The 15851-nt window shown below is 38.0% G+C and overlaps 1 protein-coding gene and 1 long non-coding RNA gene across 3 annotated transcripts; both read left to right on the top strand.

Annotated features, from left to right (window-relative positions):
- The first annotated feature begins 1299 nt into the window (after window positions 1-1299).
- Window positions 1300-13585, top strand: plek (pleckstrin). Of its 2 annotated transcripts, none has more exons than XM_038737735.1 (9): window positions 1300-1439; window positions 8210-8365; window positions 8830-9011; window positions 9968-10059; window positions 10168-10352; window positions 10535-10639; window positions 10998-11081; window positions 11192-11261; window positions 11393-13585. In XM_038737735.1, the coding sequence occupies exons 1-9, from the start codon at window positions 1398-1400 to the stop codon at window positions 11530-11532; spliced, it is 1056 nt and encodes a 351-aa protein (XP_038593663.1). In that variant the 5' UTR covers window positions 1300-1397; the 3' UTR covers window positions 11533-13585. The 2 variants fall into 2 exon arrangements, with proteins under 2 accessions (XP_038593663.1, XP_038593664.1); XM_038737736.1 differs by lacking the exon at window positions 1300-1439 and adding an exon at window positions 7940-7959.
- A 1406-nt stretch (window positions 13586-14991) lies between these two features.
- LOC119917415 lies at window positions 14992-15441 on the top strand. Its single transcript, XR_005447274.1, has 2 exons — window positions 14992-15169; window positions 15277-15441. It is a non-coding gene; the product is annotated as an uncharacterized LOC119917415 (long non-coding RNA).
- Window positions 15442-15851: the final 410 nt, after the last annotated feature.

Below are 15851 nucleotides of genomic sequence, written 5' to 3'. Positions count from 1 at the left end.
TTTCATCGCTGCCAGTCATTTCAAACAGCTGGTTCACCATGTTGATGAGAGCTGACACCTTAGATATGACGACTTCCTTTCATGTCAGGAAATGACTGAAACTGAGTGAATTCAGCTGCAACTCAAGTTTAGTCCAGCATGTCTGCAATTCAAAAAGAATCTCCATCATTATGATTAATAAATAGATACTGTATTATGTAGTATGTGTGTTCTTATTCTTGTGCTTCCATTGCAGCACGGCCTGGTGCTCTCCATCTTTTTACATACATATTGTGTAATAAAGTTTAACAAATGAATAAGACTTGTTTTTCCTCTGTGGTTATTCAACCTGCCAACTTCACACATATTAGTCACAGTGAGCAATTAGGAAAAGAGGAAGCTTTGTTTTACCAGAACTATGTGAACTGAAGTCTGACTCACGTCAACTGTAGCTAAATCATGTACTTGTAGTTATTCATATTCTTGCTAAATATAGAGTTAGGATGTGCAGTATACATGGGGTCAATGGGTTTTTGTGATTGCAAACGGCAATACCAATGATGACAGCAGTAAAGTTTATTTCTCATGCCTTGCAAAAAGCTTAATTTTGCCATCTTACATAACAGTGAAAAGTGGAAAAACAACTATTTTGACAGCAGTACCACCAGCACTACCACAGGAAATAAAGTTCCACATAAACACACAATAGCACAACACAGAGAAAACACACATACACTAACAGATCATATGGGCTTTAGAGTTTAGGCAAGGATCCAGCAGCTTTTAAGACCTTTCTTAAGGCATAAAATGCATCAAAGTAACATATGAAAGAAAGTTAAAGTATAATAATATTAAATAACAAGACAATACCTAAGTGTAAAGTGTAATAGAGGAAATAAAAGTCCAGTAAAGAAAATTACTTAATCCTATGTGAGTGTGGTCAAAGTTGGGGCACATTTACTGTAAAATCATCAGGCATGGTTGGTTTCATCTGTGCTTCACTGTCTTTCTTTATCCACCTCAACCTCCTCTGTTTAAATGGCTAGACACATTTAAAAAGCTGAGATATTTTACTGTAACTGCAATGAAATGTTGAAGTTCACATTTTTACCAGAACTGTCAGACATCAGCCGAGCAGTAGCTGTAACTAATAATATCACATAGAAGAGGAAGCTGGTTGACCACTCATCTTTGTAACACGCCCAGCTCAACTTCCTGCATGTATCTGTGTGTGTGTGTGTGTGTGTGTTTGTGGTTTCGACAGGCTGAGAGAGAGAGAGAGAGAGAGAGAGAGAGAGAGAGAGAGAGAGAGAGAGAGAGAGAGAGCGTGTGAGAGTGTGTAGGTGGATTGGGTAAGAAATGCTTTTGACATTCACTAAAAAAGCGACAAAGGTCTGACATCAGCAGAGAGCAGGGTAATGGAGCCACAACAGATCAGAGAGGGATACTTGGTGAAAAAGGTAAGAATAACTACAAGAAAACACTGTCCGCTTCGTGCTGCATTTGTAGAGCTTGAATGTGTTTTTTAAAGTCTAACACTGACAAAATTATAACAGAAATGACAACTTTATGATTGGTTCTGCAACAAAAAGTAGATACATTCTGAATTACACCAGATACTGAGAGGTTTGGCTTTCTAGCAACACATTCACACTATACCTATTGGTGGTAAATATTACAGTAAAACAAATGCAATTTGAAATCTACACGATAAAAGACAAACTTAATCAAAGTGTGAATCAAAGAAATGTCGAATGTAGAGGTCTGACAAGTAACACGTTTGAGTTTTTGAACTCAGTCACCTAAACTGTGACAAAAATAAATAAACATCTAGATAAATTCTGGCCTGGACAAACAACACTGGTAAAAAGAAATATTGTTCTAAGTCAAACAGCACCTAGAGGAACAGACAACAACAAAAAGTTGCTGAACACTACACACAGCTGCAAAAAAAACTCAAGTTCCTGCTTCTGTCCACGAGTAAAACATGAGTTTAGTAAGTGTTTAGTAGGTTGTTTCACCATTTATTCTACATAAAACCGATTTACCTAAGAACGCTTTGCCCTGAAACAAATGCTGTCCAATTGCAATATGACATTATTATACTATGAAATCCCCAAACACAAACAAATTCGCTTTCGTGAACAACAGAGGGCAGACATATAAACAATGTGTATGTTCAAAATTGACACATAAGCCACTTCCTACACATAAACTGGAAATTTATTTTACAAAGAACGAGCAGTGAGTAAGTGTCCGTTTCACACCCTAAATCTAGATCGAGCCAAGAGTGAGATTTTGCTTTCTGCAGACCTAACATGCCAATCAAAGTCACATTTATTCACTGTATTTTAGACTTTAAACTTTAATTGACTTTGACAAAATGAAAATAACATATAAGTTATACCTTCTAATATCTTCAAATAAGTCCAGATGCTCTTGATTTAACCTTCCTTGGATATACCTTATATATCTATAGCTATGTACATTCAATGGCCTCTTTATTAGGCACACCTTGCTTGTGCTGGGTTGGACGTCTTTTGCCTTCAGAACAGCCTTAATTCTTTGTCGCATACTTTCAATAATGTGTAGAACACATTCCTCAGAGACTTCATATTGACATATTGACATGATAGCATCATGCAGTTGTTGCAGATTTGTCGACTGCACATCCATGTTGCTCTATTGTCTTGAGATCTGGTGACTGTGGAGGCCAATGGAGCACAGTGAACTCATTGTCATGTTCAAGAAACCAGTTTGAGATGATTTGAGCTTTGTGACATGGTGCATTATCCTGCTGGAAGTAGCCATCAGAAGATGGGTACACTGTGGTCATAAAGGCATGGACATGGTCAGCAACAAGACTCAGGTAGGCTGTCGTATTTAAATGATGCTCAATTGGTACTAAGGGGCCCAAAGTGTGTTAAGAAAATATCCCCCACATCATTACACCACCAGCAGCAGCCTGAACTGTTGATACAAGGCAGGATGGATCCATGCTTTTATCATTGTTTACACCAAATTTGACCCTGATATCTGAATGTTGAGGCTGAAATCAAGACTCATCAGACCAGGCAAAATTTCCAATCTTCTATTGCCCAATATTGGTGAGCCTAGCCTCAGTTTCTTGTTCGTAACTGACAGGAGTGGAGGAAATTGCAAGAAATGTAGTGGTAAAACTACACATTTGCCTCTGAGTTGCAGCGGACTAGAAGCATAAAGTACCATGAAATGGAAAGCACTTCAATATACAGTAATAAATATACAGTTAATCCTGCAATAAATGGCCTTACTTGGGGACAGTGAAAACGAGCAGTAAATACAATTCTGATATATAATCACCCTTCACTGGTAAACGTGTTACAAATCTGTGTTGCATATAAACAGTATTATTGAAACTCTACACAACATATGAAGTACGAACGTTACGGTGTCCTGCTACACACAGTGCAGGACATGACAATACTAAGGATTAAAGCTGTTCAGAAGGCAAAGGCTGATATTCCAACACTATATACTTCTGTTATGTTATTTATCCACTGCATGGTTGAATTTGTTGACCACAGCCACAATTTTACACACAGCTTTCTTGTGATGCTTGAAGGCATGTGTTTGACAACAGATATAGTTGGGGAAGACTTCTAACACAAGTTATGTAACATTAAACTTTATATACATTCTCAAAAGCAAGCCTTGCTGAAGGAAAAAATGTCACTGGATAAATAAGTTTCCACTGTTCCCTGAGAGAGTGAAGGGTACTGTTAGGGTTTGTCGTGTGTGAAATGACCCAAAACCCAGGACAGTGGAGCTAGGCAGGTTCGGTTCTTCAGGATTTGTTTTACTTAACAGAAAACATAAGACAGAAATAATACAATGAATAGTCCAAATTCAAGCAGTGAATCAAAATGGGAAAGTAAATCCAAAAGATCCTTGATAAACTGAGCATGAATGAATGAATGAAGCTTTATTATTGTGTCATGCGTAGGATTATACCCAGCCTGCATGGGCTTACAAGACACCAACATTAATATACAGAAAAAATAAAATAAAAGTAAAATAATATACAAGATAACCAGGTACAGAGTACATCATATACAGAGCTAACCAAATATAAACAAGGATTAGAAGCGGAATAATAATAAATGGTACATGTGTATTCAGATACATGCATGTATCATACACAGATGCATTCACATTTACTCAGATAACCACCCACATAAACCCATAACCCTACACAGAACAAAATTAAATCTAGTTAAAAAAACTAGTTTGCCTTCTTTTCCAAGCCTTTGAGACAAAGTTTGCAAACTTAGATATATCATAGTTAAACAAACATACTAATTTTAGATCGTCAGCATACCAAACTATTTCAGAGATTTGCCGTGTAACATCCAGAAACAAAGATTCTCTTAGATCATCATAATGTGTACAGTACAAGAGGAAATGAGATTCACTTTCCACTTCACCAAGGTCACATAGCTCACACAATTCCTTTTTCCTCTGGGATATTTTTGAATCGATCAACCTCAATGGCCAGAGGCAAAATCCCAGATCTCAGCTGTGCAACCGAGGATCTCTGGCTTCTAGATAAACGAGATGTAACATACAATTCTGTTTGATATGCATACATGTCCTTAATTTTGGCTTTAATAAAACATTTTCAAACCATTTTTCTTCAAATTTCAATAACAACTTGTGTTTAAGCGAGTTAACATTACAACTTAAATTGTTCCTGTAGATATACAACATATCTACCTCCTCAAAAATAGAATAAATCTCCTTTACCCATGGAGACCTGTGAGCTTTACTCCACCTAAATACTCTCTTATTTACTCTATTCTCTGCCATTCTGATTAGACGGTTCAACAGTCGTATCATTTCACATTTTCTCTGTACAGCTCCTGGTACACAGTCCATATCTCCCTGAATTGCTAGGATCGGAGCAAATTTATGAACCCCCAGAAAACATGGTATGGCTCTATTATGTATGGTATCTACCGTTTTGGATTCTTTCAAGCCCCACACCCCTGCAGCATAGTTCAGTATTTGAGAAACACATGCACCATAAAGTCTAGTATATGTAGAATATCCAAGATCCTTACATATTTTCAGTTTATTAATAACTGATCCTAGAGCTCTCCCGCTAGAATCAACGCGAGATTTAATACCAGCCTCGTCGGTCAGGAATTCATCAAGAAAACCCCCAGATGTTTATATGCACTAACATAATCTAGAGTGACTGAGCCAAAGCTAAATATATTTGTACTTCTTTCTGTGCCTTTCTTTCTAAAACGCATTATATGTGTTTTGCTTTGATTTATAGTGAATCGCCACTTGAAACACCACAAATTAACCACATTTAACATTTTCTGTAAATCAGACTCAGACTCAACTAGTAAGATTATATCATCCGCATATAATAGAATTTCCAATTTAGTACCATGAAGTAATACTCCTAAATTAGCATCCTTAATTTGTAGAGCTAAGTCATTCATACGTGACATTCCGTGTCACCATTCTCTAATATAATTTCCATTGAAATTTTTTTCAATTTCTTAGGACCCAATTTGTTTATTTCTTTCCAAAATTGTTGTGGGTTGTTACTTTTTAATCGATCCAACTGTAATGCTTGTCCTCTTCTAAATTGCCTTTTATGGAACCGTATCCTCTTATCAAAAATAATCGAGTTTGTGTACATTTATCTTTAAATTGCCTTCTGATCAATGGATTTTTACATTTTAAAAATTCCCTTTCTGCATGTTCTTTATCCTTCCATAGTTTTTTAAGTTCTGCATTCCAGTATGGCTTGTTCTTACCCACTTTCTGACATGTCTCCTTCTGACTTGGAAAATTATATTTTGTTGGTAGATGTGTATTAATTTCTCTGTATATCACAATAAATAATAATCATCCCTGGAGGCAGGCAGAAGGGAACAAAGAAGTCTAAGAATACTGTGAACGCAAAAACCAAACAGGCAGAGCTTCAGGGAAGTCTGAAAACTCAGCAACTGCAAAAATAGGAAGGCAGGGTTTCAAGTGGAGACCACAGACACCGTGGTAAGCAGACACACAGCAAGTACAAGACATGATAATACAACAATCCAGCAAAGACTCAACTGAACAGCAGACAATAAATACAGGGTTAACGAGAAGGCAGGGAACAAACAGGTGAGACACACGGGTAATCAAGCTAACATACACACACACACACACATGCATGCACATGCACACAGGCAGGGAGATCAACAGGTGGTACAAATCAAGGGAAATCAGGAAGATAGAAACAGGAACAGACAAGACTCAGGACACTAAACATCATGCACAGACTACTGAACATCCTGCAGCTGCAGAGAAAAAGCATATAATCTGTGCAGAGCAGAGCTCGGCCAATACCCTCTTGCTAAAAATACAGAAAAGATCAATTAAATTTTACAGTCACTTAAAATCAGCTAACCCCCAGACATACCATCACAAAGCCCTAACATACCAGGAGCTGAAACCAGAGAAGAGTCCCCTCAGCCAGCTGGTCCTGAGGCTCTCTGCAGTAACAAGTCCCCAACAACCTCAGGACAGCAACACCAGCTCAAGCAGACCAAACCAAATTATCAACAAGCAAAAAGACAAATATAATGAATACTGGAAAGAAATCACCAAAACACAAAGTAAATCACAAAGTTATCTGACCCTAAAAAGAGAATTCACACTGGCAAATTACCTGAGCACAATAAAACGTCCTAAACTAAGAAAAATGTTGGCAACATTCAGAATGAGTGAACACAGCCTGGCCAAGGTCTCCACAGACAGAGCTGGCTACCAGAAGAGGAGAGACTCTGCTCCCAGTGTGACAGAGGACAGGTGGAGACAGAGCTGCACTTTGTAACCTCATGCCCTAAATATAAAACATTAAGAGAAAAACACTTCTTCAACACAAACATTTCACAAATATACTCCAAATTCGCATTTATGTCAGACACACAGAAACTCCCCTATTTACCGGGAGAAATGCCAGAATGCCAAATCATTGCTGCAAAATTTATCTCCTCATGCTACAAACTCAGGACTACCAGTGGAAACTCAGATTAGATAATATATTAAATATATTAAATAACTGTTCTGAAATTTTTTCAAATTATTATTATTTTCATTGTTCCTTTGCTTGTTTTATTTTTTATTTCAAATTTAATACTGATTTTTTTTGTCTGTTAATACACACACACACACTCACACACACGTCTACTGTTTTATTTATTTTTATATTTTATTTTATTTTATTTTACACACACAAACACACACTTTTACTTTTTTATTTGCTTTATTTAATGAACTGTATAATCATGCCAATACAGCTACATTGAATTGAATTGACTACTGCAGAATCAGACAGGAGACAGACAGAACTAGAACAACCCACAGAACACAGACCCAAAATCAAACAAACAACAAAACAAGCACAGAAATATTTCCAACACACCAAACAAGAAACACAACAGACCAGACAGACAACAGACCAAAGATCGTGAAAGGTACTGAAGTCACTGCAAGCTCAACAGAGCATGATAGTTTGTTCAATAACAAACCAAGTGAAAAGGAACACATACAGCATGAACACAAACTCAAACTGTTCCAGAAAAGGGTTGCCAAAGCTAGTGATTCTTCCCCATATGTATTAAAAGAATGACTAACTATAGATTAATTTCTGCATTCTAATTTATGGTAAATGGTGCCTGATCCAATAAGAGCTGTCGGCTTTCGTTTTGTTATTCTTTCACTTCACAAACTCAGCGTGTGAAATGAAACACAAAGCAAATGGATTGAGGGGAAATCTGTGTCATAACAAAAACTTAATTTGCCCTTTTTCATGTTACGTCATCTGAACAAAAAGTTAACAATTTTGTTTTATGTGAAACTTTCTTACTTTTGAGTGACTAGTGACCTTCAAAGCCATGAACTCCGCCTCGGATTTAAAGGCCACCGCTTAAAGTAAGAAGCGTGATGTATAGTGCTATTCCTGGTGTATCTTTGGACAGTGGGATTTTTATAGAAGATGAGGAGGTTATCAAACTTAACAGAAACAAGTATCTTTAATGATGACAAAGAAATGTTAAAATAGGTGTAAATCAAAATATTCAGTTCATGTACAACATGCTCTCTGTAATAACTACATCGTCGACCTATACTTTCGCACTTTTGCTCAAGGCTGCCTGTTGTCACTTGTCTTATTGATCCTCAGGGTACAGTGCTAAACTCCTGGAAGGTGGTGTGGGTGGTGCTGTCAGATGATGGGGTGGAATTCTATAAAAAGAAAACAGACAGTTCTCCAAAAGGAATGATCCCACTAAAGGGAGCCACGCTCATCAATCCTTGCCAGGATTTTGGCAAGAGGACAGTAAGAAAATGTCAAGTATACCTGCTGTAAAATCTGAACTAGCACTTTTTTTATTTGCTTTTTTTAATGAACTGTATGATATGAATTGTTCTTTTGTAATTTATTTGTAGCTTTGGCAATATTGTTGTTTTACATTCATGCCAATAAAGCTAGATTGAATTGAATTGACTACTGCAGAATCAGACAGGAGACAGACAGAGAACAACCTAGAGAACACAGACCCAGAATCAAAGAAACAACAAAAGTTTTAGATACTTGGAAATTATAGTAATGGGAAAGTATATTGGTTTAGGCACAGAGTTCAAAACTACTATTAACGTTTAAATGTTAAAACACTCAATTTAATGTCATTAGCTTGAGACAAATGGTGACAAATTTTCCCAATAGCAGCTGTGGTTTCTGGGTAAATCTCAAAAATAAACAGAACATATAACAGTGTGACTGACTAATAATGCTCCATTTAGCTGGTTTTCAAGATCACCACAGAGAAGAAGCAGGACCACTTCTTCCAAGCCTCACATGTGGAGGAGAGAGAGTTTTGGGTGAAGGACATGAAGAGAGCCATTACCTGCCTACAGGGGGGAAAAAAGTTTGCCAGGAAGTCCACAAGACGCTCCATTCGCCTGCCTGAAACGATCAACCTAGCGTATGTTCTGTAAAATCTTCTTAATGGTGGAAACAATAATTTGAAAGGACCAGGATTAATTTCATTCTAACAACTGACACTTAGCTAAGTCTCAGTCCCAATAGTTACACCTCACACAATGAGTTACAGCTTTTTGTAATTTTTTCTACAATAATGGGTCATTCATTTCAGCAGGGGACTTCCAATATGCAGGCTGAAATTATTACTGTCACAGGAAGATTTTGCTAGCTAATTAAGCTAATACTAACTCTGTTAGTTAAATGAAAACCCTCTTTGGCAGCACCTTGACCATTATAAGTGTCATTTCAAGTGTCATTTCATTCCAACACAACCCGGTTTGGATTAGTTTATTATAGGAAATCATACATACAAGAAACACAGAGGTTAGATTTATGCTTTATTGTTACTGTTGTTCAAACTTTATATTTTGCTTTTTAGTTGCAAGAGTAAAGGCTTTGAGGACGAGGACTCACTGATGTGACTGGCAAGTCATGAGTTTGGTTGGGGTTGCTGGAGTGTAAACTTCCCCAAATGCAATGACAGCGAGACAGAGCCACTTACGATAGCCTAAACTCTGATTAGGTAGCATCCAAGACCAGTGCACACTGTGGATGTATGTATCCTGAACCATATTGTAACCAAACCTGTGACTTCACAAAATAACGTAAAGCTAAATATAAGCTTATTGGCCATGAACTAACACTTTGATAGCCTTACTACTACATACATAAATACTGTACATTCCTTACAAGTGTGCTCTTGTGCTTTTGGTTTTGGAAACACTTAAAAAACACACAAAAGTTTTACCACTGTTCACTCTTAAAAGTAGAGCAACAGGCACACCATTTCAGCATGTAGAGAAAATGCGAGCTTGACAGGACTGCCTTAGTGTCTTAGTGAATAGAGAATAATAGATGGCATGACATGTTGACAGTGTCCACATTGCGTTTTCTCAGTGAGCTGTACACCCTGATGAAAGACCAGGATGATGGAGTGAAAGAGTTAAAAATGGAGCAGGAGAATCGAGTCTTCAACCACTGCTTCACTGGTACTGTTGACTTGGTTTGATTGATGTTACAGGTGTGAAAGAACTTGTTTTCTTTTTAAATCTTCTAACACTCTCATCATTTTTTGCTCTTTCCCTATTTTTGCACAGGTGCGACAGTGGTAGAGTGGCTGATTTCAAAGGAGAAAGTAAGAAATAGGCCCGAGGCCCTCATGTTAGCAACAGGGCTCCTGAATGAGGGTTTTCTCCAGCCTGCGGGTGACCTGTCAAAAGCAGGAGCAGAAAGTGGAGAGCAAACGGCCTTCTTAGATGAGTCAAATGCTCTTTATTACTTTGTAAGTTCAACTGAGTGTCAAAAAGTTACTACCGTATTTAACAAAGAATGGTATCTTTATGTTAAACGGAATTTAGGTCTTTTTCCAGCAAGACAATTGTTGGCACAGTAATGTTTCAATATGATTTCCTAAGATTATTAATATGTATTTATGTATGATGTGTGTGTGCGTTGCTGTGGCAGGCAGACAGTGGGTTCTTCTGTGAAGGCTACTCCAGCGATGAAGATGTGCTTATGAAGGAAGAATTCAGAGGAAACATCATAAAACAGGGCTGTTTACTTAAACAGGTGAATCAGAATGCAAGCAAAAGTGTCACCATGTTTTTGTTCCACTTCCTATCTTTACAACAATAATTTAAAAGATGTATACACTGTTCCCATAACAATAATAATATCTTGACAAGAAGCCAGGTTCTATATTGTCCAGCTGCAGAACATCATACTTTTCAACGTACCTCCCACATTCACAAACATGCAGATGAAAGTACACACACACACTCTGTGGTGGAAAGAAACTTTTCTGTTATTATAATTTTGCAAGTACTTTGTTACATGCACTGAAAGAGGAAGTCTAAATAACATCTGCTTGACAATTTTAGTGATTTTCAGCAAATAAGATAAAGCCCCGTGTGTTATTTTATCACAGGGACATAGAAGAAAAAACTGGAAGGTGCGAAAGTTCATACTGCGGGATGACCCTGCTTATATGCATTATTATGATCCTGCAAAGGTAAATATACTGACTTTTACAAGCTGAAAGAAGTTGAGAACTTGTACTCACAAAATCTTCCATGCTCCAAATTTCTGCCTTCTTTTGTCTCCTTTCTTTCTTTGTGACAGGGTGATGAGCCTCTGGGCTCCATCCATCTCCGTGGGTCTGTGGTGACAGCTGTGGAGCATGTGCCTGATGGTGAGTGAGACCGTTGTCACAGGATACACACACCCTGTTGCTTTGCAACTGTGACAGACTGTGACTGTGCTGTTTACTGTCAGTCGTTTCTCTTCAGCTCATCCCTTTTAATTCCTTTCCCTCCTTTTCAGCCAAAAAATATGACGTTGATGGCAACCTCTTTGAGATCATCACCTCAGATGAAACTCACTACTTCCTCCAAGCTGCTACGGGCGAAGAAAGAAAGGAGTGGATCAAAGCGGTGCAGGCAGTGTCAAAAAGTGGAAAATAAAAGGAGCAGTGCAGCTGTGGAATATGTGCCAGTCATAGTGGAAACTCTTGATTGTAGAAAAGCACATTTGAAACATCTATAATTACATTTAACAGTGTGCAGGCTAAGTACAATTGAATTATTATCATAATGTAGTGCTAAATCATTAGCTAGCTAGTTTTACTCCTCTATACACTATCAAACTAATGTTATGATGTTTTGTGTAGTAACTAATTAAAGAGAAATAAAGTTAAAGTCTAAAGTTTAAATTTATAAAGTTTTATCACCAATGTCTAATTTTATTTTAGTATACAAATGATATCACAATACCATGATGTGTGGCAATATATTCTTAAATCAGTAGCACTTTACATTCCAGCTCAGTCATTACAAGGTAATAAGCTATATCTTGGAACAACAGGTGATAACAGGGTGGCAACAGGGTGGAGTATTAGTACTAGGGCTTATTTTGCATAATAAGTCAATATTATAGCATAAACATTAGAGTAACGCTGGAAATCTTGATGAAAATAGAACAAACTATCAGTAGTTACATGGTAATAACAAGTTAGCAGTAGGTCTCTGCTCACAATAATCTGGTTATTTCAGGCTTAAAGTCTATCAATAAAAATGTGGTAACATCACTGTGTAAAATCATTTTAGAGACAGTGGTAATTTGGTTAATGATAATACTACTAATAATACCCACACAATAATAGTAATAATGGTGTAAAGATATTTTGGTCCTTATTACCTTGAAATATTATTAAACTACTTCAGAAATTAAACCTCATTATCATTGCCATAAACTATTAGTTACTGTATAATTACAATGTTATTACCCAACTGCCCTGTTTTACTCAAGACCCTTTATTACCTTGGGGTGCTACTGTTATATATTTTCATGGTCCTATCTTTTCTCTCATCCTGGTATCATAAAACATATTGCATTGTGTAAAAAGGCATATTATTCTGCCAAATGTGTTTTTTCTGATTTCCTCCCTGTTCACTTGTCTTTCTAAAGTCTGCGATACTTTGAGCTATCATACAAGCACACTCAGTTCCTGAGTGTGAACTAAGTCTGAATCATATCTCGCCTTCACAATTCAGTGTCACTTTGTGGCTTACAGGCCTGCTGCATCTGTGAGAGAATTTATCAGTGACAGAAGTGGCTGCCTTGAGCTAGAGTGTGATTGCATTAAAATACTTCTGTTAAAGCTGGGGTTTGAAATTTATTTCAGAAACCTTTTCTGTTATATTTGTTGAAATTCTCTAAAAGATCTGATATCTGTTGCTGTCACAGGACTCTTGAAATGATTGTTTTATGTCCCAGTCAGCATTAGACAGACTGAACTGAAGAGCAGCCCCTGATTGGTCAGTCCAGCATGTGACCTCCTGCTAAAACATAATTTCCTGATTCAGCTGTTGTTTTTACTTTTAAAGTGGCATGGTTTGATTTGCTCAGGAGAGACTGCAGGTTGCACACCCATCGGAGGTTACTGCCATGATGAGGGCTAACAAGCCTAAAGGCTAACAAGGGCATCATGCAGGCAGCTCAGTGTCCTTCTGTTGTGAATTGTAGAACATACTAAAGATGACTGAGGTAAACTCCCGGGGAAGATACAATGGGCGACATTTGGTGGTCAGCTTCTACAGGTTGGGTGAACAGCTTGTGAGAGAGTCTGCTGCACTGTCCATGCGATGAACCTGTAAGGCAGGGTGTTACAGCCCTGTATGTCTCTCTGGTACTTTATCCAATTTGTTCTGTAGAGACTGGACGTTGGCTAGTAGGATGTTGGGCAAGGGTGTACGATGTGCCTGGGACCTCTGACTGCTCCTGATGCCTGATCATTTCTCTCTGTGCTTTCTTTGGGACTTTATTGAATCTTTTAGTGTCTGCATGTCGTTTATGATGATAGCTAAGGTGATGGGTGCAAAAGAATTAAATAAAGTGCATAAAAATACATAAACACAAAGTCTGAACGGAGCAGGCACAGCAGCTGCAGTACCCCCTGGCAACAATTCAGGTGCACTCACTTTCGGTACCTGTAAATAAAATGGTTTATAGCCTCTCTGTCTGACCACTCATTCTTGTCCCATTGAACTTTGTTGTAACTATAACGCTGCCTTCCCTGATCCCCGCAATTACTTTGGTGACTAGTGCTATAATTAGTCAGTTGAAATTAGTTGAAAGGAATCATTTGATGAACAATGAACACAAAACCCAAGTTGTAATAGACTAGAATAATTTTTTAATTTAATTTAGATTGTTTTAAAAAAAATTTCACATCTCTTTTGCAGATGTTAGCCATTTTGTCACCTTTTACCAATAAGCGTTTTTTTTCTGCAGCAAGGCATATTGAATCACTTTGGCAACATTGTTTTTTTTTCCTGTGGTGATACTCATAGACACAAATCTCCCACTTGCTTGCTCACGGAGCTGTTTTATTTTCTCTCTCTGCCATCTCTGCAGTGATATCCAGGCATAACACGATCCATGTATTGTGAGCCGGGGGCAGAAGCAGGTAGTCCTTGATTCATAGAAAATAATGCAAATCTCTCTTTAAATAACATTACTAATGTTTAGTGTATGGAAACTATAATGATTGCATTGGTGTGTGCAGTATATGCATGACTAACTTTACTGCTTTGTGTAGATTCTTCAGAAATGTTCAAATGTTTATCATTAATTCTATGAAGACCTAAGAAGATCATTCAATCAACGTGACATTTCTATTTTAATGATCAAATAATATATTTTTTTTATTATTGCAATTGGCATCAAAAAAACATACATCACTGTGGCTGCCTGCATGTGTATGTGTTTTACTACTTTAACACAGGAGGGCACTATATATCAACCTAAGACTGTTCTGTTAGTCATAGCAAAGTGGGATCATGCTGCCAATGGTTTATTGTCATTTCACTATACTTGCAAAACATGGTGAGAAGCAGGTGTCAACACCCTGTGGTCATATAGCCTCAGAGCTTGGTGTACACATGTCCTCCTTAAAGAAAAACAAAAATCATTCATGTGTCTATGAATGATATAATATAATTTTATATAATTATATGATATATAATATATATATAATAGTTGTTAAGTTGTAACTATGTATGAAGCAATAACATGATAACAATTATAGTAATTACAGCACATACTGTATAAATTAACAATTTAAGGGTCTAATCCATAACTGATAATTATCAACCTAAGACTAAACCACTAGTGAGTAAAAATGTCTGTCAAAGCAGTGTTCATGTAGACTGTTGCAGTGTACAGAGTAACTTGACTTGCGTTCCAGTCAAGAGCTGTGAATGGATCATAAAAACAAACAAACAAAAAAATGTTACATATTCCACCTATACAGAGGAAGTTGATTGTATCTATGTTGTGGGGACAGCCCAGCTGACGGTGAGTGTCCTGGTTTCCCTTTTTTTCTCTCGCTTTATTTCACCCATTGTTTTGCTCTGCCTGCCTCCCTGTGTTCTCCTCCTCTCTCCCTCGGCTCCTGAGCCCAGCCAACTACGCGCACCTGCACCTCATCAGCCACCTCGTCAGCCTTCCACACCTGCCAGTAATCAACCTCATCCCTGCCTGTATTTTAACCCCGGTTCGCCACACTATCCTCACTTGATCGTCGTTGCTCCATACCCGGTGCCACCTCTACGTTCAGGCTGTCATGTTTCTTGTTTTCTCTCATTTTCCCTGTACTTTGTCGCTCCAGTCACTAACCCTGTCTTTCTGTCTGTTTTCCCTCCCAGGTTCACTCACCCTCGTCATCCGTTCTGTCGGCTGGGCTCATCCTCCGGTCCTCTCCTCTCGGGCTTCCTCCACGGCGCCCTCCCGGCTCCTCCCCGCTCCTCGCCTCACCACCTGCGCCTCGCCTGCTCCTCGGTCCTCCGTGCCCGCGTCCCTCGGCGTCCACCTCTCCTCCCTCACCTCTTCCCTAGCCCCCTCCGTGAACCCTCAATAAAACCTCCTTCCCTCTGAGCGTTGCGTTTGGGTCCTTTCTGTCCCATCTCCCAACAATCTATAACTATCAGTGGTATACATGGCTGCAAAATCTATACAAACTGAATTTATGGTTTGTTTGGACATTGTGGCTCACTGGAATTTAAGATTACTGAAGAACACTGAAGGTAAAATAGTTTATATTTCCATTGCAAAACAATTTTTCAATTTATAAAACACTGTATTTCAGTTTCTGGTTGTACAAGCTGCCCCAGTTAAAGGTTGGGCTGTGGTGGGGTTCAGACAGTTCATAAAACTTATTCAGTGTTGTTGTTTTTTTTTAATTAGAAAATGAAAAGTTCAGTATATTTTAAATCAATTTTAC

The sequence above is a fragment of the Micropterus salmoides genome, unplaced genomic scaffold (assembly GCF_014851395.1).
Source record: "Micropterus salmoides isolate LMB-PRFRI ecotype aquatic unplaced genomic scaffold, ASM1485139v1 Ms_hic_scaffold_22, whole genome shotgun sequence".
Taxonomy (NCBI): Eukaryota; Metazoa; Chordata; class Actinopteri; order Centrarchiformes; family Centrarchidae; genus Micropterus; species Micropterus salmoides.
This window is presented reverse-complemented; position numbering and strand designations above follow the sequence as displayed.

Coding starts and splice junctions, on each gene's coding strand:
- plek (XM_038737735.1), top strand. CDS start 1,398: ATGGAGCCACAACAGATCAGAGAGGGATACTTGGTGAAAAAG. Junction 10,353..10,534: donor CAAATGCTCTTTATTACTTT/GTAAGTTCAACT, acceptor TTGCTGTGGCAG/GCAGACAGTGGGTTCTTCTG. Junction 11,262..11,392: donor TGTGGAGCATGTGCCTGATG/GTGAGTGAGACC, acceptor CCTCCTTTTCAG/CCAAAAAATATGACGTTGAT.